The 22,450-nt window shown below is 35.6% G+C and overlaps 1 protein-coding gene across 1 annotated transcript in view; it reads right to left on the bottom strand.

Annotated features, from left to right (window-relative positions):
* LEPR (leptin receptor) overlaps positions 1-22,450 on the bottom strand; it is a 102,466-nt gene that overhangs the window by 26,172 nt on the left and 53,844 nt on the right. The window contains exons 8-19 of the mRNA XM_027113995.1: positions 20,649-20,793; positions 16,085-16,375; positions 15,808-15,925; positions 13,091-13,290; positions 10,528-10,676; positions 9,342-9,501; positions 9,142-9,224; positions 5,862-6,078; positions 4,858-5,040; positions 3,339-3,434; positions 1,852-1,954; positions 840-915 (exon numbers count right to left, since the gene is read on the bottom strand). Of these exons, the coding sequence (XP_026969796.1) occupies positions 840-915; positions 1,852-1,954; positions 3,339-3,434; positions 4,858-5,040; positions 5,862-6,078; positions 9,142-9,224; positions 9,342-9,501; positions 10,528-10,676; positions 13,091-13,290; positions 15,808-15,925; positions 16,085-16,375; positions 20,649-20,793 (1,821 nt within the window). The remainder of the gene's footprint in view (positions 1-839; positions 916-1,851; positions 1,955-3,338; positions 3,435-4,857; positions 5,041-5,861; positions 6,079-9,141; positions 9,225-9,341; positions 9,502-10,527; positions 10,677-13,090; positions 13,291-15,807; positions 15,926-16,084; positions 16,376-20,648; positions 20,794-22,450) is intronic.

The following is a 22,450-nucleotide window of genomic DNA, read 5'->3' as shown; positions in this document are numbered from 1 at the left end:
GAGAAGTCATTGAGTACTTGATCTTGTAACTAAAAGAAAACCACTGAAGACTTGTAACAGTGACTAATGATGACACAATTACTGAGACTGCATCATAACCTCCATATGATTATTGTTCAAAACAGCGTGAAGATACTTTGCCATGAAAATTGAATTCTATTTTCCCAATTTTATGGGTGGAAAACCAACCTTGCTTCAAGGGAAATTATGGGAATTAATGATACATTTGTTAAACTCTAGAGTTTTCTGAGAAATTCTATTATAAAGTGCAAATTATTTTATTAGAGTTGACTAATTGTTTCATAAAGTAGCTTGAAAGGAACTATCTTCATAAATGTAAGTTTTATTATGATAATTGCATTTTTCAGATTGCAGTATTTGAGGAAAGGATTATTTATATAGTTTTTAACTGATTTAAGTAATTATGGAGATAATTACAAGGGTTAAAAAATATTGATTCCAGCCTTTTCCTAAGGATAATCAATTTATACCAAAAAAGTATATACAAATATTTGTTCTCCACCAGATTTGACTCTAATATTCTAATATTTATTTCATTATATACTGTGACACAGAAGAAAGATATGTATTTGTTAACTCAGATGATAAACTACCTATTGAATTTTTTTTGTCCTGGTTTCAAATCCCTGCATCTTGCTATTCTTGAAAACAAATAACAGATTAAATAGACTCATATTAAGATGAATTGAATAAAATAAGATTTAAACCTTATCCTTAAAATGTTTTAAACCTTAAAAATGTTTGAAGCTCTAGAAGGCATATAGCATCTAAAATGCGATCTTATATATTCTGGGGTTTAAAAAAACTGAAAAAGGGACCTTCTGAAAATTAAGTCCTTGTGCCCAGGAACAATTCTTGGGGTTTGGAACATCTTCCCAAAACAGCTTTTTCATCCTACAAAAGATAAACAAGGCATTAGAAGTAACGAAAAACATTCACATTGAAAATGTTAACAGTTAATAAATGTACAAACTAGAAATTTATCTACCAGACTGGTTATGCCTCAGTAGGATCAGATTCACTTTCACATGCTCTACCATGAAGATCTCCACCAACTTTCTGTCTAGACCAAAGTTAATGATCACTATAATAAACATAGCCAACTCTTATTAAAAACTGTTTGCCAGGCACTGTGCTAATAAATGCTTTGCACAGGTTTTTCTCAGAGAAAATTAAATATTAAATATGGCCATCAATTGAGTTTCAGAAACAATTCTACTGGATACGGCCCGTCAGCTCACTTGACTGAAAGGTAAATTCAGATTGTAAAATTACTTTTCCCTCTTCACTGCTAGAAGACAAAATTTTCTGTAGAGATTTGGCATGTGTGAAATAACCTCAATGGTCCGGACCTCTCAGCACAGAGTAATGGGGCACCCAAAGAACCATCCAAGAAATTCAAGGCCATTTGCCAAACCAAACAGAATGGAGCCACTCAGCGCTGACGTTTAAAAAGCAGAATGCCTACTGACCATAAGTGAACTGACGGCTTCAGATAAATCTTCACCACTAAAGGTTCTCAACCTAGATTGTACAACTTTGAAAGCCATTCTTCTCACCTCTAAGAACATACTGTCTAGGATTTCCTATTATAAGCTTGTTATTTCATGAATGTATATACAGTAAAAAAAAACAATTTCTAATTTCTTTCCTGAGGCTTATGTGTACTAGCAAAACCGAGTGTGGTTTCCTGAAATCAGGTTTTTTCTTTTTACGCCATCTCATTGCCATCAAATACATATAAAAATATTTAGAACACTTCAGTGTTTCTGATTTGGATCTAAAATCAAGGTTTAAATATGTTCAAGATTTTAACACCAAGTACAATACCTTTGGTGTGATATTAACAATGTTCCAAGCAATAAGATGGAAGAGGAAATAATTATTGGCACAATTACATATAGACCTGCATCATGCTGGTGTTTTTCATCATCTGAAAAAGAAAAAATTCACACAACTCTGAAGCTTGAGGAAATAACATCTTTCTGAATCAGAAATTATAATAGACTTTTTTTCTGATTTCAACATAAATCTGAATGACCTTTAAAGATATAAAAATCAGAAAGAGGAAGATAAAAGTATAGCTTTGATCACATTAATAAAATTATTATTTTGGTCAGAATTATGCTTCTTGTAATTTAGCAAAACATTTTTTCAAAATTATTTATTTGCCAGCTCTCTCCATCTGGTCACTTTTAGATTATATGAGTCCAAGTGTCAATAAAAGTTGTTATGATGACTCTTTGTTTCAGCATCTGCTTTTAGAGAAGGCAACCTACAACACCCACCAACCTCTATCTTGCTCACTCCAGACACATTGACCTCCTTACTGTTTCTTGAACCACAAAGCACGCTCACTCTTCAGGGCCTTTGCACTTACTATCCCCTTGCTGAAATGCTCTTCCCCTTTGTTCTTGCAGGGCTTTACCCAAATATCACCTTCACAGAGAAAAAGACCGTTTTGGGCCATCCTTACTAAAGCACCACATTTTAACTCTATCCCTTCATTTTATTTTGCTTCATGCACTTATTTCTATCTGACATTATATTATACATGATTTGTTTATTGTCTGTCATTCTTATTAGAGTACTGGAGTTTAAGCTCCATTTAGGGCACAGACTTATGTTCACTGTTCAATCCCTAGTGCTTAGAACAGTGTTCAGTGTATATTTGTTGAACAATACATGAATGAAGCTTTATAATTATTTTAATTCTAAAACCAGGTGAAATGTTTCTCTCTTGAAACTTCATTATTGGGTTGCTTGGATTTGAAGACAATCTGAAAAGTAACAGCAGAATCAAAATGTTCCCACTTCAAGTACAGTAAGGTGAATCAGAAATATAAGACACCCTGTGAACTTTTTTCTATAATTATTGCTATAGTTTTATTTTTAGAAAAAGATTTCCTTTAGAAGATGATTAAAATTTAAAGACTCATAAATATGAGTCAAAACATATTGTTTGGGGTAGGTGTATTTATATTAATTGTACAGAAAATTAATATTTTTCCAATTAATCTTTATGATGATGTATTTTATTGTATAGCTGGATACTTCCCTTTATTTTGTTTCCATCAACTTTTAGACTGAAATTTTTACTTACCAATACAAGAATACAATACCACGCCTGATTATTCTTCTTACCACCACCATGGAACCATGTACCCTTACTGCAGTCACCCATGAGGCATCTACATAAGACTCTGGGCTATTCCATGATTCCATCAGAAAGAAAAGAATCAGATGGCAGCATTACTGCTAGCTAAGGAGGAAACCACAAATCTGTGTAAAAAGAAACTAAAAGTAAACATTTTTACCTTGGGTGAAACTATCAATTATCTTCGGTTTCCCCACTCCCTCCATAAATATCGGGTAAAGACTGAACTGATACTTCTCAATGGGGATAAAATGATCTGAGGAGAAAAAATATTTTAAAGAGTCATTCCCACTGAATTAATATAAATGAGTGAAATCTATGTACAAAAATGTTAAGTGACTCTTATATTTCCATGGATGTAAAATTGATGACTTATGGGTTGAAACTGATGGATTAAAAACTGATGATTGTTACCTATGGATTGAAACTGATAATTAGGGAGTTTCAAAGACAATCTAAGCACTACCAATTCTACTGTAATGACAATAATTTCACAAATAATGTTTGAAAATCTTACCCAAAGATAGAAGATTGCAATTTTTCAAAGGCATGTTCCAGTGATAGCCAGTTTGTTCAAGTTCAGGGTGTAGGAGTTGTTTTGTTTCCCTTTCCAGGACAATACACTCTACCTCCTAAGACCAAAGCCAGCAATATTCCCTTTTCATAAGAATTTAGTTTACTTAGCCTCCCCATTCAAGGCAGCTGGGAGACTAAAGTCTCATGAAATCCCATGCAGAGAAGATGGGAGTGGGGACCAGGAATTACCTTATATATCCAGACGTCTAGATCTACGGAGGATGATCACCTTCATAGCAAAGCTCAAAATGGATCTATCAGTGATCTATCATTTTTACAAATGCTAGTAAGATATAAATATTATTCCACAAGAGATAAATCTCTTTGAAGCACAGAGAGCAACCACCTAGAGAACAGTATAGTAATGAACTGGATTTAGTTCTCTATCAATAATTTGTTTCTATCTACCTTGATGCTAAATTCTAGGGTCTTTGCAATGAAATAGAAGTATGTGCCTTTGGGATGATGTTGTAAATAAGAACATGGCAATCCTTAGCTTCCCTGCTTAAACCTTACTCAGACTTGGAGACTCTGTATTGTGCACTAATATTTTGTATTTTAATCACCTTGTGGGGTAACTGGTCTACTTTGGGAATATTATGCTGGCTTATGATCCTCAGACCTTCAGCCTGGGCCTCCCACTCACTGCTAGTGGCATCGTAAGTTGGTACACAATTTGGGAAAACAATTTGTCAGTAGCTATCCAAAGCCATTAAAATGGTTTTAAAAAAAGGTTAAGCTGGAAGCAACATAAATGTTCTCAAATAAATAAATGGTTTATGTAGATTCTGGAATAAAATGCTATACAATCATTTAAAAAATAGTTATAAGGATTGTGAACAAAATAGAAACATGCTTGTGATATATCAAAGGAACAAACCATAAGAAAAGTGGTAGATGATATGATTACAACTACATAAAATATTTAAATGGAAAAGGATCAAATGAAATAGCATTAAATGTTTGTAATAGGATGACAATTTAGGCAGCAAGATATATCATCTATATTTTTGAAGTTTTCATCAACTATCTTATTTGAATTAATAATCTGTAGCGTCATACTAATCCATAGGAGAAACTTAATTAAAGTACAGTAAGCTTACCGTGGACATAATACTTCTTAACAGAGGAAGGGATTCTAAGCCATTTAATTTCATTGTCTTCATGAAGAATTTTCCACTCAAGAATAAAATACATCAGATTGTAATCACTGGGTGATAGCATCCAGGAAAGAATTACACAACTGCTGTTTAAAGGATATGCACTGAGTGACTGCACGATATTTACTGTGGGGAAAACAAGGAAATTTATTTTTAAATTCAAAATTAATGAAGATCTCCTAATTGCCTTTAGGAACATATAACCTACTGAAAAGGGGAGAAGGAAGAGAAAGCAGACATTTATACAAATAAATAAAGCAGACATTTATACATGGCAATTATTTTTGTATCACAAGAGTCATATAAGCAGAGAGGTGTGGGAATATATGCTATGAGGAGAAATAAGATTCTACCTAAAATCCAAAAAAGAGATTTTTGGATATGGTCAAAAGGTGTTCTCTACTGTAATACTGTACAAGCCTATTAATCATTCTAATTCCCTCCAAATCTTCTCTCCCGCTGATGGAGTCAGTGCTTTCAAAGCACAAATCTGATCATTTTAACACACTCTCCTCAGAGTCCCACTTAAAAGCCTCCAGACTTCCGCACGTGAGAACAAAATTCCTATCATGCCTACAATTCCCTGAGGGCCATGCCTCAGAGCCTCTGTCGGCCTTTCTGGACTTTTTTTGCACCAGCGCCAACCAGGTCTTCCTTCATATCCTCTCCTGGACTACAGGACTTTTGGTCAGATTTTTCCTCTCGCGGGAGCACTTCCCCCGACCTTCTGGGGAAGTTTAATTCCTCTACTGTATCCTCAAGAAAGCTTCTCTGACACTCAATACCAGGTTAGGCTCTTATTTTCTTTTCTTTTATAAAATTATACTCTTTTCCTGGGAACACTCTTCTCAGTTTGTAAATAGGCATTAACTTGCATGATTATTTGATTCATGTTTGTCTCATCTACTGGACTCTGTGAATGCAAAGTGAGGTGTACCTTTTCTTACCTTTGCTCATGGGCCATGAGAATGTTAAATTCAAATTTGCAGAAGAAGCACCAATTGAATTGACGGCCAGAACGGTAACAGAGTGTGCTTGCTCTGTCCAAAGGAAAGTGAATTTAGTGTGATTTCCTACATCTTCTGACCATGTTCCATTGCGGGAAGTATGATGTTTCACCACATATCTTCTCACACTGCACAATGAGTCATTTTTCATCAGGGGCTGCGGTAAACATAAAAATTGATTAGCTCAAGGGCTACAGTGCTTTTTATACTGACTGAGCTCACGGAACTCCTACTAAACATTTCCCATTGGTAAGCAGGGGTCAGGCCAGAGCGAGCACTGCTGAATTCAAGGCTGAGGTATGGGGCTCTGACCACAGTCTCCCTGAAGCCGTCTGGGTGGCTATGGAGCATGGGAAACTTATCTCCCCCCTTTTGGTTTTTTTCTTTTAAGACTCAAAGACTAAATCATTTGAAGATAATGAAGTATGGATACAAATAGGACACTTTTCCACCTGGAAGTCTCACTCTAATTCTAGAGAAAAGAAAGACTGAAAGAGAGTTGAGAGTTTCTTCATCTAAAAAGCAAAAAAGGAATAACCCTCTGTTTTCATAAAGCAACAACTAGAGAGAGTTGAAAAGATATTAATCATCACTTCTATTAATCCTGGTGAGACTGGTCACTCATTTTTTTTCTTCCCTTGATATGCTGCCCCTTCCAGTAACAGAGGCTATCAGGACAGTGTACATGGAACCCCAGAATTTGTGTCTTTAGTTAAAAAAATATCATACCAGGTCACTGATGATTCAGTGTAAAATATATAATTAGTCCAATTGTATTCATCTGTTCTACAGAATATAACAATATGTCCCACTTCCCCCATCACCTTCACCTGTTTCAGGTAAGATTTAAGTGCTACCAATCCCTTGTAAACCCTTAGAAAGCTTAACTCTATACAACAGACTAGAACAGTGCTTCCCAATTTTTGTCACTGAGATTCTTCTAAGTCAGAAATTGAGAAACATAAATACAAACAAACATAAATATGTCCCTGCAGGGCGTGGAAGAACCTGGGTAGGTGGTAAGATTTTAGCAGCCTCTGGAACAAATAAATGTCTGAAAACTCACGCAAATTTTGCATTTTGTTATTTTAAAAAATCTATGTCAGTTTTCATATACAAATATTTACTTGCGTAACCATCAAGTAAAATTGATGATAAAGTCCTTACTTTCTAGTCCTACAAGCTGCTCTAGGCTCATCTTGTGTTATTTCCTGCCCCAGCCCTATAACCGAGCATTTTTTCACAGAGCCCTAGTTCCTTTCATTGGAGAATAGTATTAGAAACAAATCTGGGAATACTCCTTACTACCAGAATATGGATTTCTCAGCTTACAGATCAAGGAAATACGTCTGTGTATACTACATCTGTATACACACATATCTATGAAATTTTCTAAGTGAATCCATCTGTATCCATATTAAGCTAAACATGAGTTCATACTGATGTCTCCAACCCTAATCCATTACCACATGGATCATTCCGGTCTTCTCCTTGCTTGTCTGTAACCAATTCGACAGTGAGAAACCTGGGTCCTTCCTACCATCCATCATCCTATGCTTAATTGTTCAATTCCAGTTTGCATATCTAATGATACAAGAACAGTTAACCCATACCTTGTGAGAGAAATGACTTTATCAGCTAGGACACAGTGGTTATGTACAGTTTCTTTTGCCTTTAGTCTTAAGAATCTACTCATTAACAAGGTTACCTAGGCCTGAACCTTTTTCTCCCAACTCCTTCAGTAAGACTGTTCCATACACTTGTAATACAGTTAGTTTCTCTTACTGCAGTCTGGATTCCATCCTGGGATTCTCCAACCTCTTAACGATTTATCTTTAATTTGTATACACTAAGGTGTTTTCTTTGTGGTATAAGGTTTTATGAGTTTTGGCAAATGCATAATGCTATGTACTCACCAGGACAATATTATACAGAATAGTTTCACCATCATAAAAAATCCCCTGTTCTTCACCCATTCAAACCTTTCCCCATCAACCAAACCCCTGGAAACCACTGATCTTTTTGCCATCTCTACAGTTATGCCTTTTCTTGAATGTCCTGTAAATGGAATCATAACGTAGCCCTTTAGGCAGCCTTCTAGCTCTTAACAACATTCATTTAACAGTCATCCATATCTTTTTGTGGCTTTAGAGCAGTTTCTTTTTATCGCTGAATAATATTCCATTGTATGAAAGTACCAAAGTTTTTTGTAAGAAGCTACCAAACTATATTCAAAAGTGGCTATACCATTTTCCATTCCCACCAGCAGAGAATAAAAGTTCCTGTTGCTTTGCATGCTAGCCAGCAATTTGTCAGTTTTTTTGGATTTTAACCATTCTAATAAGTGTGTAGTGGTATCTCATTGTTGTTCTAATATGTATTTCCCTAATGACAAATGATGTTTGCTATGGATTGAATGTTTGTGTCTCCCTAAAATTCGGACCAAAAAAAAATACATTCACTTGGGATAGAAATCAATTCATTTGGGGGAGAGAACGCTTTGAAAATTTCTAAGCTGTATACTCATTGTTTTTGGAAATATCCATTGTGTATTTGCCATCATACAAAAAGAATAATCGGGCTTCCCTGGTGGCGCAGTGGTTGAGAGTCTGCCTGCCGATGCAGGGGACACGGGTTCGTGCCCCGGTCCGGGAGGATCCCACATGCCGCGGAGCAGCTGGGCCCGTAAGCCGTGGCCGCTGAGCCTGCGCGTCCGGAGCCTGTGCTCCGCAACAGGAGAGTCCACGACAGTGAGAGGCTCGTGTACCACAAAAAAAAAAAAAAAAAAAAAAAAAAAGAATAATCTAAATGCCCTTGAGATATGTAGGGAAGGCCACGTTTACTCTGTTTAGAATTAAATACAAATGGAATTTTTGGACTTGAAGGAACGCTAGATATCATCCAGTCCAATCTTATGTTGACACAGATGAGGAAACTGAGGTTGAAGGGTGTAAGTGACCTTGTCAAAATAGCACTGATTAACTATACTATGTCAAGAATAGAATTAAAGTCTCCAAACTCCAGGCCAGTGCTCCCTCCATTCTACACCTTGGCTCTCTGTAATCACTTCTCCAAATTGAAATAAACTTGGGATTGCAGAGACTCAAAATGATAGAATTATTAAGTAAGTCGTTTTTACAATGAAGGCTTTTTTACAATGAAACAAATCTTTCAAGAGTATAGAAGTAAAATTTAAGAATAACATAAAAATCAGGAATACCTTCCAAAGCAAAGTGACATTTCTCTCTTTTTTAGTGTTGTCTTCATTAATTATTCTCCAAAATTCAGGTCCTCTGATAGGAACTGCAAAATAACAAGGAGCCCAAGTTGTATATGTGTTCTTGGAAGGATTACTTTTCAGTCACATTGGAAGCACATACTTGTGCATTTTTAAGACACGTTCACAAAATCTTTGCAAACCTTTTATATCCGTGACAATTGTGTAGGCTGGAGTACTCCAATTACTCCAATATCCCAGTCCATCTAGCCTCTTACAGCGCACCTGGACAGCATAGACTGCACACAGGTCTGGCACCGGGAAACTGGCAGATTTTAATTTTGCATCATACACCTCAAATACCTATAAAATAAGTCAAACTATTAGATTGATCATTACTAACACATATGTAGCTAAAGGGCCCTGAAGTGCATTTTATTTTAAACCCTAACACTATTCCAAAATTAAGAGAGAACTGACTGTGTTTTCTGGCTTTATAAATACTCTTATTAGGCTTGAATCATGAGCTCCTTCAAGTTAAGGATTGCCTCAGTCATCTTGTTATTTCCATCTCGTGACAAGATCTGGACTGGCCCACTTGCAACCTCACTTCCCAATCACTCTTTTACCCTATTACTAATCTCTGTCCACTAATCCTCTATACACAAAGACTTTTAAGAATTTTAACCTAGTGGTTAGAAAGGGCCTGCTGCAGAGAATCTTTGATATCCAGTCTCCTCAATAAGCAAGTAAACTGTCACATTTATTACAGCTGAACTCATTGTGATCTAATTCTATTCTAGGGTTCCTGCTATTTCTAGGTCTTTGCAGGCTGCCATCAGAAAACTGACACAGGAAGGCATCATATGCACACTTGCCACTATGGGTGTGATTCTGGTTGTTTGATAAAAGCAGCTTCTTCCAAAATGTGTCCCACTGAACATGCGTGTACTAAAGAACATTGTTAAAGGGAAAAAGATTCCTTGGTAAAATGAGTTTGAGAAACATAGGATGAAATAAAGTTACAAATGTTTCTTAAATTCAGGACTTCTCTAAACCTTTAATATGTAATATACCATGATTCTACACTAGGGACATATGGTGATTCAGGGTTTCTTAAACTTTATTAAGCCATGTGATCTTTCTTCAAGAAACATTGTATGGGACCAATGTACTATAAAACACATTTTGGGAAATGATAAATAGCAGGAAAGTTCATTTCTTAAAAGGGTTAGAATTAGATCAATCTATTTAATAAAAAGAGCTACGGAATACAGGAGGATGTACTTTTATGCCAATAAAATAAACCTTATGCAATAAAATTCTTAAACAGTTATAAGAAATAATATTTAGTGAGGCAAGCTGAAGAAATTTCCAGGTAAAAGGTACCTTCCATTGTACTTTTTTTCCACTTAAACCATAGCGAATCTGGAACTGAAGATTATTCTCTGGAAAGACTGGCTTCTCCCAAGATATTTTCAATAATCCAATTTTTACAGTAATTTCTGCTTTCACACTAGATGGAGGCAGTGGTTTCACTAGAAAATTTTTTTAAAGTATTATATAACAGTAATTTAAACAGTAACAATACTTTTAAAATGTTATTATGATGTTATAATATTCCATATCTTCTATTTGTAAAGTAACATCTCTTTCTCAAAACCTTCTCCTTCATTATCTCATTTGATCCCCTACAACTTTATGTGATACATAAGAAAGGGATTATCTCTATTTTGAAAATAGAGAGGTTGATTGAAAAAAGATCAATGCATCGTCCACGTCACTCTGCACGTTAACTGTAAGACCCGATTAGAAATGGAACCATTGGCTCTGCATGCAAAAGATACCATACTGATCATATGAGGAATATCAGTAGCAAACTCTGTTCTATATAGAGCTTTCATTAAAAGCAAAAAACTATACACCACATTCATTTCCACATGTGTGATTTTCAAAATCTTCTACTGTCTGTTGTTAGGTATTTCTAGGTCAAGGTCAGAGGAAGTCTTCCAGAGTAAAGCCTTGGTTCTCTACAATCTGAGGAAAATAAGCTTTTTAAAGCATAGAAATAGAGGCAAAGATGAACAGAACAGCAAGGGCTTTAAAAAATAATAAAAGGCAACATACAAACTCAACGTATTTGGGAACTAACATCTCACAGCTCAAGCACAACAGTGTGAACCTCTGAAGCTACAGACTTCATCAACAATACTTCCTTAGACTACTGATGGCCAAAACACCTAAACTTTTTAATTACTATACAGTATCTCATGCTTATTCAATTCCTCATATGCCAAGAAGATGTTCTTCACCAACCAGTAAGATGACATATATTTCATCTCTTGAAAAGATAATTCCTCTTCAGGAAAGGAAGTATGAGCATTCAAGAGACCCAAACACATTAAAGCTGTGATTGCACTTGACGGAATCATATGGCTATCACATGTATATATTCCATGAATATCTAGTTTATAGAAAGAATGCTTTGAAGTACAATGGTTTATGTGATCCCCACAATACCCACATTAGGGAGGTAAAAGGAGCTTTCCACATTCTATAGGTGACAAAATAGTCACGGAGCACTTAAGTGACCAGCCCACGTTTACAAAGCTAGTAATAAGTGGAGCTGGCATTTGGATTCCAAAGTTGAATTTTCACATTGTTTTCTAGTACTCGGTAGGCAATATAAGTGCAATTTAAATGCCTTATGTTAGTACTGAAAAGAATAACATCAAAAATTGTTCAGATATCGAACTGAATCCATGTTGCAGTTGTCGTATAATACATGTGAGGGTATATCTGTGCATGTCTGTAGGGTAGGGAAGTAGGACAGTTCCTTGCTATCTTAGGATATTTAGTACCAGAGAAGTGTTGCTTACAGTAAACTCACTTAAAATGGAACCAAACTAAATAGGAAGGGGCGGTGAGAGGGCAGATCAATTAACTGGGACTTCATATTGAAAAACTTTTTTTAATTATGACAACTTTATGCTATATTTAACAAAATATAGATTTGAATTCAGATGTGTACTAATTATTTGAAAATACAATGGATCAAATGTTAAGTTCTGGTACAATTCCCCAACAAAATATTATATAGCATCAAAAGATACTCTTCTACATTTGCTGCAAAATCATAAATGGATCATTTCCCAAAGATTTCACAGTGGGGCTTCCCTGGTGGCGCAGTGGTTGAGAGTCCGCCTGCCGATGCAGGGGACACGGGTTCGTGCCCCGGTCCGGGAAGATCCCACATGCCGCGGAGCAGCTGAGCCCAGTGAGCCATGGCCGCTGAGCCTGCGCATCTGGAGCCTGTGCTCCGCAATGGGAGAGGCCACAACAGTGAGAGGCCCGTGTACCGCAAAAAAAAAAAAAAAGATTTCACAGTGATACTTAGAGTAACATATCAAAATCTCCAACGGGTCTCTTATTCCTTTGAAATCAAAATATCCTTTTAAAAGAATGTTTAAAATGTTATAATGGATGTCATCATCCTTGTCTATTTTCTCTTTATTTCACTTGAGTTATTGTGAATCCTTCTGCTTCCTACCCAGCCTTACAAATTAAAGCCTTGAGCTATGACTACTCAGATTACAAAAACCGTCAGAATATCCAAATTAAACTTTTAGATTAAAAGCATCAAATGTTTTCATAAGTACATTGGGAAAAAAACATAAAATAGTGCATTATTTAGAATAATAATACTACTAAATTTATACCCAGTGATCAATATAATTCATCAAATTATATGCTGAAAATCTTCCTATTACTGATTTAAAATAAAGCCAAAAGTATAAAACTTTCTAAGGCTAACTGTCTTTTCAATTCCACTGTAAGTAGGAAAAAATTTTTTTTAATCTAGTGTGATCAGAAAATTCAACAGTTACCCTGAACCAACCTGAATCCAAATATGCTAATAAAAATGAAGACATACATATAGTTTTTGACATACCCACGGAATCAGGAATGACACATGTTGGTGGAGAGTCCAGTGAACCCAAGGAGTGATTAATTCTAATCCACATTGTATAGCCGGATAATAGAAAGATTGGCTGAAATAGGCATTCATAAAAACCATCTCTCTGCAAGTGGCAATCTTTGGGTTCAGATATGGGATGGATAGATGGAACATCAGAACAGTAAAGGCTGCTCCTTAAAAGATACAAAAACAATCAATAAATATACAACACTGATGAAAGCAATATTTGAGAATTCTGCTTTGTTGTTTAAAATAGACAGTTTTTGCTCCATCTAAAAGTAGTTGTTCTTATTAGAAAGGCATTTTTGAATTCTCAGCTATATCACAATCTTTCCATGAAAAGAGAAAATAACCCTTCTTAAATATATCACTAGACAGTAAGTGGGTACGCAAATGAAATAAATGGCAATGTTCTAACAGGGAGGTAGGGATCCAATTGGAGATAGAACTTACAACACTTTGGAAGCTACGCTAATATACCGAAGTGATCGAATTTTTAAAATAAAGATCACAAGTGGTAATGGGGAATTCCTGATATGGAAAGGAAGATAAATTCCTTGCACTTTAAGTTCCACAAAACAAATTGAAAACATAATGATAGTAAATTGCAGCTTACTTGACATTGTCCTAATCTTTTCTAGCTCAAAGCAATATAATTAAAATAATATTAATTATTGACTTCTATATGGATCATATAGTCAGGTATATCACTTATTTTCTCAGAGAAGAAAATTAAGAAAATATTTTTTTATCACTACATCCCAATCAACACTCCACCTCAGAGAATACAAAGCGTTTCTCCTCTTCTTTGCAATAGCCCTTCTGCCATTATTTGCTTTAAATATGGTATTTAAGTGGCTAAAGTAGCAGTTACTGTTTCCATAAGAATGGGAGTAAGGAGGTTACAAGAAAATGAAAAATCTATATTTTTCTGTCTTTCATTTTCCATTTTTTGTGACTCCTTTTTCTTCCTATTTCCTCAAAATTACAAGTGTTTGTGTGTATGTGTGTGTGTGTGTGTGTGTGTGTGTGTGAATCAGTGTGGTGGGTGGGGTTAAATGAGAAAGAGGGATGAAGAGTCATCTGTGCATAAAAAATAAGAACCATGACCTTGTACAGAAGCACACTAATAGTCCACTTGGAATCCAAAGGTTAGCATCATTATCGTCACGACAGATATAACCATTTATTGAATGTTTACCAGCAGAAATCATATCACTTAACTATAATTAAATAAAATGTCATTAATTCTCACAGAAACCCTGCAAGTCCTATTATTCATTCCATTTTACAGACAAGGAAATTGAGGCCTTAGAGAGGTTAAAAAAACTTGAACACATATATTCAGCTAGTTTCATGGTTCTTCTATAAATATTACGAAGATAAATGAGTCCAAATGCTTATGGAATAGTTGTCCACAAACACCATTTTTAATGTGAAAATGCCATGGAAAGAAAGTAAAGACAGATTACAAAAGTAAAATGGTATGCCATGAATATTCTATTGATTTTAAAGTTCTCATATCAGGTAAGATGAAGACAGCTATGATTCCCACGTGAGAAACAAAGAAATTGCCTCATTTTTTTCTAATATTACTTAAGAATAGACTGGGAGCATTAGCAATAGGAATCAGAACACAGTATTTGAGGAAATGGATTTGTTTTTCAAGCAGAAATTTTAGATTTTAAGAATAAATGAGCACAAGCTATACAAATTGAAAGTCCCAGTACAAACTGAGACAGGGTGTTTAAGAGTAGTACACACACTTGAAAACTACTAAAGAATGTTATAAAAATTGTCCTAATCAAGAGTGTTATTATTTTAGATAAAGGTCTCTGTAGAGAGAAGAATACTATAGGAAGACGATGACTTTAATTCTTTTCAAATCAGAGAATGGTAAAAAAAAAAAAAAAGCCACGCAAATTACTCTTTACTAGAATTGTTTAATCCTTATTAAGTAAACAAAGTTATAGTTACCAAAGGGGAAAGGGCGGGGAGGGAGGGATAATTTAGGAGTTTGGGATTAACAGATACCCAGTATTATATATATAATAGATAAACAACAAGGATTTACTATATAGCACAGAGAATTATATTCAGTATCTTATAATAACCTATAATGAAAAGAATTTGAAAAAGAATAGATACATATATATATATACATATATATATATAACTGAATCACTTTGCTGTACACCTGAACATTGTAAATCAACTATATTTCAATTAAAAAATAATAATAATCTTACCTATTTCTAAAGACCATTCATATTATCTCTTACAATATCTGTACCACTACCTCCAACCTTTTTCTAAAACATTAATCTTCAGCAAATGATACAAGGCTTCTATAATCCTTGATATTCTCCTCTAGCCAATTCTCCAAGTCAAATTAAAATGTATAGACATTAATTTTTTGGATTTCATTTACTAACTAAAATGCAACTGTGGAGAATTAACTGATCATCAGAAAAAAATAATCTGAAGCAAAAACAAATTACAATCTTTTTGTGTGTGAATTTTTTCAAGAATCACCAATTTATTTAACCCTCTAAAAATTTCCTAATTAAGAATATTCTACCTTCCTCTTTTGGGAATAAATCTACAAGACTACTGCTATGGTGATATTCTACAGGAGATGTTTATCTCACCATATCCACAGAAAAATAAAACAGCAAAAATATACATACCTCTGATACCTCAACTGCAAAGTGCTTCCCACAAGTGATTGGATTGCACTGGGTGACCATCTGCAAGTCATTTTAGTTAAGTACCCATCAGTTTCACATGATATATTGATATTGACATCTATTTAAAACACATTAAAATATTACTATAAAGCAAAAGCACCAAAACATTTTTAATGAAAATAAAATTTCCTTAACATCTTCAATGGGACTCTAAGATAGAGCCCATAATAAAAATGTATCTCATGGAATAAAATGAAGAAAATCCCGGGATTCTTACCAATCACATATAACTCAGCATAGCGATGGTGGCACTCATGCTCATTGCAGCAGTACACTGCGTCATAGGTGAACTTTCCTCGGGGTTTGGTTGCATTCAAATTAGGAAAAGTAACTTTGCTAACATGGTCACCCACAACATCATACTGGCTTTGGGGAATTTTCTCAGCTAAATTCATCCACCAAACAATCTTTTTTGAGGAAATTATCTTGTTTTCATTTTTATAGATGCAGTGAAAAGAAACGTTAGACCCAACGGTTGTCAGAATTTTAGGTGGAAAGTATATGACATCTGTAATGGGGAAAACAAAGGTAGGATGTTAGATGAAGACAGAAAACATCACGTAAGCAATTGATACCATGTAAAAAAGATTCACAAGGCATTCAGGATTATACTGCCCAAAATAAAATGAGTGCGCTGAGAGACTGCAGAACTGTAGCTGCCTGTTCGTGTACAGTTAGTAAGTGTCCCAAGTACTCCCATTCCCAAGTGACTTGAGCCTCCATAAATGTCCTCAGTATTTTCTAAACACAGAGACTTATGCATTATAAAATATGTTTTAGACAGTAATTGTCACTTGCTAACTGATAGGCAGGAAATTAATGAAAATGAAATGTAGTCTAATTCCACAATGGTATGTCTTCCATCAGACTCTGCTTGCAGAATCAGTGAACCTTAGCGCAAGTTCTTAAGTCAAATCCCTACAAAACAAAATCCTGAAGAATAAATGGTGATAGCCACTGTCTCGTTTGGATACATGAAAATTCCAAGTAAGCAGGTAGAGAAATAAGCTTTAAATAAGAAAACTTGTTAGGAAATGTAAAATCAATGATGCACCAGTAAACAAAGCAGGCAAAACTGTAAATACTGTTCTGTCGTATCATTTTAAGTTATTTAGTGCCAGTACCCTGTGGTTGAGGACAAGGGGAATCCGTATTTTTCTAAAATATCATTTTTAATGCCTATACACTATTCCATACTACTCTTTCAGTCTCCTATTGTTGGAAACATAGTTTGTCTCTATGTTTTATTAGAAACAATAAAAATAAATGAATGTTTACATAGGACGGAATTATTTCTGCCATAGTGTATTACAAAGACAGGGTATTTCAGTTGTACAATTTAAGGTAAGCTATTTTCTGCTGATATAATATGAATATCTGTTTTCATACATATTTGGATTACCCTCAAAACAAGTCCAAAAAAGCCTTGACTAGTTTTTATTATTTTTCTCTTTTCAGTAATAGCATGCTAAACTCCAATGCCTTTATATTTATAATCCATATAAGATATTTGCATCTTGTATGTCTACAGTCAAGCATAAACAGGAAAAAATTTATTTCTTTATTGTAAAATAAGGAAACAATAATGATTTTCTTCTCATGACCAAGTATCAATACCTTTACAGGATCTACATTAATAAATTTTATTAAAAAAGGAAATTCTATTGATAAATATTAGTGAATTACTCAAAAGAACATAAATCATGGATCAAAACATTTTAGATAAGTTATTTTAAAATATGTTATCATAGCTCCAGAAAATAGCTTTTTTTTTAATTCTTGGAGAAGATTACCTATCTTTCTTTAAGGACAAAATATTTTCTTTAACCTGGTATAAGAGCTGCACAGGAAGTGTAGAAATTATCTAATATCTGTTTCTCCTCTTCTTTCAAAGCAACAAGAATGCAGTTAATAAAGGTACTACAAGAATTCAGCAATTCTAAAGTTGTTTTTAGTATGTAAATTGCAATATTCTTGTACTTTATAAGTTCTGGGAAGGTCCTGAGTTTTCCTCTAAAAGCCCAAGATCTCCCAACAGCTATAGAGAAAGAACCTATCCAATTCATTTTAAAAGAATCCATAAGATGCAACTTCCCTGGCGGTCCAGTGGTTAAGACTCCACATTTCCAATGCTGGGGGCGCGGGTTCCATCCCTGGTTGGGGAACTAAGGTCCCACATGGCGGGTGACCAAAAACACAAACTAATTTTTTTTAAAAAAGACATAAGACCTACAAAATTAGAAAATAAAGGGATTCATACCCCATTTAAAAATAAATAAAAGAATCCATAATAATTCCTTGACTAGGAATAGTCAATGCTTCATTAACTGTGAACTTGGTAGGTTCACTTTTAATATATTAATGAATAAAAAGTAGTAGTTACAAAGGTACTGAGAATTAGCATTCTGTCTGCAGTAATACATCAAGTAACCTCTGTTTTTTTTAAAAAAAACAAACCCAAACTGTTTGAAAATGATAAGGTGGGTGTGCTAATTCATTCTAAACAAATTAACACCTCAATCTTACAGAATGTTTCTGTTTGGTGGATGCCGTTACAGCACCTATTAGTGAACAATGGAGGTGAATCTAATAATATTAGGTAACTAGACTTAAAGGACAAGGATTCAAATTCCTTTACACAAGAACAGGAAGTCCCCGAGTTTGGAGACATACTTTGCTGTTGCACACCTTTCAGGGAATAAACCTCAAGTGTGGTCAGCACTGTGAAGTGCAGACATTGCAGCCAACGTAACTCAGCAAACCTAAACCTAAAAAACCTAAGCAGCACTAAAACCTCATTTACCAGGAATCATGAAGGAAATGAGGTGTTCCACTAAAATGCTCTATGTAATTAAGCTTACTGCTTACTAGCTTTAAGAATCAATTTTATTTTTTATTTATTTATTTTTTTGCGGTACGCGGGCCTCTCACTGTTGTGGCCTCTCCCGCTGCGGAGCACAGGCTCCGGACGCACAGGCCCTGCGGCCATGGCTCACGGGCCCAGCAGCTCCGTGGCATGTGGGATCCTCCCGGACCGGGGCACGAACCCGTGTCCCCTGCATCGGCAGGCGGACTCTCAACCACTGCGCCACCAGGGAAGCCCTAAGAATCAATTTTTAGTGCCACCAGAAATCTTGCATAATTATACATTTATGCACTTAACTGTTTTACTAGTGGTTACAAACATGAACTTTGGAATTAGGCTACTTTCTAACTGCATTAACTTTTACAAGTTATTTAACCCTATCTAACTCTCAATTTCTTTGTCTATGAAACAGGAATAACAGTACCTATCTCACAGGGTTGTTGAAAGGATAAAATGATAGTACGTGCAAAGCACTTAGAACAGTGCCTAAACACAGGAGGCACCCTATAATTGTCAATATTATTATTATTAATCAATAAGGAATTATCAATCTACTTCTACCTTTTATTTGTGATTCAATACGCATCACATCATTACAGTAGACAATACTGTGATAGAGAAATGTGCTTGGGAGATACTAAAATGTGTAAGATTTTCTCCCCACTCTTGGTGTCCTAGTCTACTTTCTATTTGGCAAGTTTCTGTCTTTCCCTTAATAATCGCATGGTACCACTTAGTGGCATAGGAGCTATCCAAGTTTGTTAAATTAGTAAGCTTAACTTTACGCTCATTGCTAAATCAACCAATTCTGCCCTTTGGAGCAGCTGTTTGCTCACTGTCTGGATTTACTTCTCACTTATTTTCCGGTTTTTCTGTTTGGGATGTCTACAGTCACTAGAGGGACACACCTGTGTTGAATAAGTAAAAGGCTAGCTGTTAATGGTAATATTGTTGGATATTGCACAAGTTAAATGTGTTGAATATCTGCTGAGTGTTTTACATGGTACTTGCTATCTCCATATATCCATAATCAACCTGAGTGAGTTTGAGTAGGAATAATTTTTGCACATTTGACAGATCAGACAACTAGTCAAAGGACCATGAACTGTCTTCCTATAGTCACAACCTGGTTTGTGCCAGGGCTAGCACCATTAGACTCCTGGACCTCTATGTAAAATATTGCACCTCAACTCCACGAGGAAGCTGTGAATAAATTGCAGTTTTTCTGATGTTAAAGATACCTTTAAAAATATGAAAACTGGGGCTTTCTTGGTGGCGCAGTGGTGAGAGTCCACCTGCCGATGCAGGGGACACGGGTTTATGCCCCGGTCCGGGAAGATCCCACATGCCGCGGAGCGGCTGGGCCCGTGAGCCATGGCCGCTGAGCCTGTGCGTCCGGAGCCTGTGCTCCGCAACGGGAGAGGCCACAACAGTGACAGGCCCGCGTACCACAAAAAAAAAAAAGAAAAGAAAATTGAAAGTAAAAACTCTGAAAAGCAAGCATCTGGAGTGAAAAGAATTGCTTAATTATATATGTAATACTCAAATAAAATTTTAATACTTAAAAATCTCTGCCAAATAAATATACCTGATTTTCAAGTGTAAATTCAGGAGCTGTCAATACAAGTAGTGTTCTGAATTTGTAAATTTGGAACTATTATATTAACTCTATCTTTTGGGTAAGAAAGAGTAATTCAGCAAAATACTGCTATGGGTGCACATAAATGTGGGAGCTCTCACACAAGTTTTCATTAACAGGTTAAAAATTTAAATTGTTCAAAATTTAAATTAAAAGTTAATATGGTGTTCCTCCTTTAGGTTTACTGCCACAAAATTTAAGATGCATATAATATGCCAAAGGCAAATTCAAGAACCATATTCCCCTGTCAGTAGAAGTGACTCTTATAAAACCTACCTTGTGTGGTAAAGGTAAGGGGGGTGCTCCAGTCACTCCAGATTCCTGGGCCATCCAGTCTCTTGCTCCTCACCTGAACCTCATATGAAGACCCAGGAAGCACACTGTCTACTAGCAGAGATGTAGCTGAGACAATCTCATCAGCCTGTTAAATATTATTTGAAAACATCAGAGCATCAGGTCGGTGTGAAACCTTCACCAAAATTGATCACAAGCAGGTCTCAACTAATCTCACAGAATTAAAATCTTACAGAGTAGTTAGCTGGCCACAGTGGAATTTAAAAGAGATCAATAACCCAATAACAAATGTTTGACTGACAATAGTCAATAAAATTTTAAATAGCCTGTAAGTCCAAGGAAAAAAATCACAATGATAATCAGCATTTAACTGAATGATAATGAATGCTGACCTCTCAGAATTTGAGAGATACAGCTAAAGTCAGTGGGAAGCTTCAAGCCTCTGCTGACATCTGTAACACACATGGTAGAAGATGACGCACAGGGGTGAACAGAGAACTATAAGCATTCCTAGAGCAAAGTGTCCCAGAAGGAGGGCATGAATAATTTTAAGGACCCAAGGCTGATGATCAGCTATAGTGAATCAAAATATCGAAGAGACCTAACTGCATGAAACAACCAATGATGTACTCCAGAGATATTGAACTCCCTGGCTCATTAAGACTGTGGAGCACCGCAGACTAAAAATGGCGAACAGCATCAGAAATGCATTAAACAATTTCAGATCACCTGTAGTTAAAATCCTATTATCTCCATTTTACAGATGAGAAAGCTAAAGCCCAGAGAAGCCTCAACTGCTTTTTCCATACATGACACTGGATTCTCATTCTGTTCTTTATGAATATAAAGTCTTAAAAAATTAGCCCAGATCTAAAAAGACAGGTCTTTACCTCTAAATTAGATAACAATTAGTTTCACAAATTATAGTGCCGAAGTCTTTGCATGGCCCACAAGGCTCTTTATGACCTCCTCCTCCGCTCCCCCTCTTTGACCATCCACTAATACTATTGCCCTCACTCACCACCCTGGCCTCCAGCTTCTCATCCAGCTTAGGGCCTCTGAATTGCTATTTTCCCTATTTAGACTCTAATTCTCCCAGATATCTACATCACCACTTCCTTCAAATCCCTGCTCAAATATCACCTTCTCAAGGAGAGCTTCCCCTACCTCCATTTAATATTTCAACCCACCCTCTCCCGCTAGCATTCCCAAGCTCCCCTCATCCTGTTCTACTACACAATGGATCCTGAGTTCTTGGCACGTAGTAGGCGCTCAATACTTACTGAAAGAACGAGAAAAGGATTTGACACACTATACATGTTTGTACTGCATGTAAACAAATATATTGAGCAATAAGAAAAAATAAGGATGACATATAAAATCAGAAACCAGAGAAGGTCTTTAGGTGAAAATATTATAGTTATGAATTCAATAATTCTGTATCTGGACTTCTTGTAGCCATTAGTTGTGTGTGTGTGTGTGTGTGTGTGTGTGTGTGTGGTGTGTGTGTGTGGTGTTAATGAGAGGGAGAGGGAGAAGGAGAGTGAGAGGAAGGGTGAGAAGAAGAGAAAGAGAGAGAGACAGAGAATTAATCTAATATACATAAACTTTTGGAAAAGGAACTTTTCCTCACAGTAAATTCTGGGAGGAATTTGTCATGCTCCTCAAAATATAACATGGATCTACATGTAAGACATATTGAGTAACATCAAACAATTTTTCTAAAATCATTTTATGGAAGATGCAGAAATGTTGTATATATGCTCATTTCTTACGCTGCTCCT

Source organism: Aethalodelphis obliquidens, unplaced genomic scaffold, assembly GCF_003676395.1.
Source record: "Aethalodelphis obliquidens isolate GAN/ISIS:26980383/991018 unplaced genomic scaffold, ASM367639v1 scaffold13, whole genome shotgun sequence".
Taxonomy (NCBI): Eukaryota; Metazoa; Chordata; class Mammalia; order Artiodactyla; family Delphinidae; genus Aethalodelphis; species Aethalodelphis obliquidens.
This window is presented reverse-complemented; position numbering and strand designations above follow the sequence as displayed.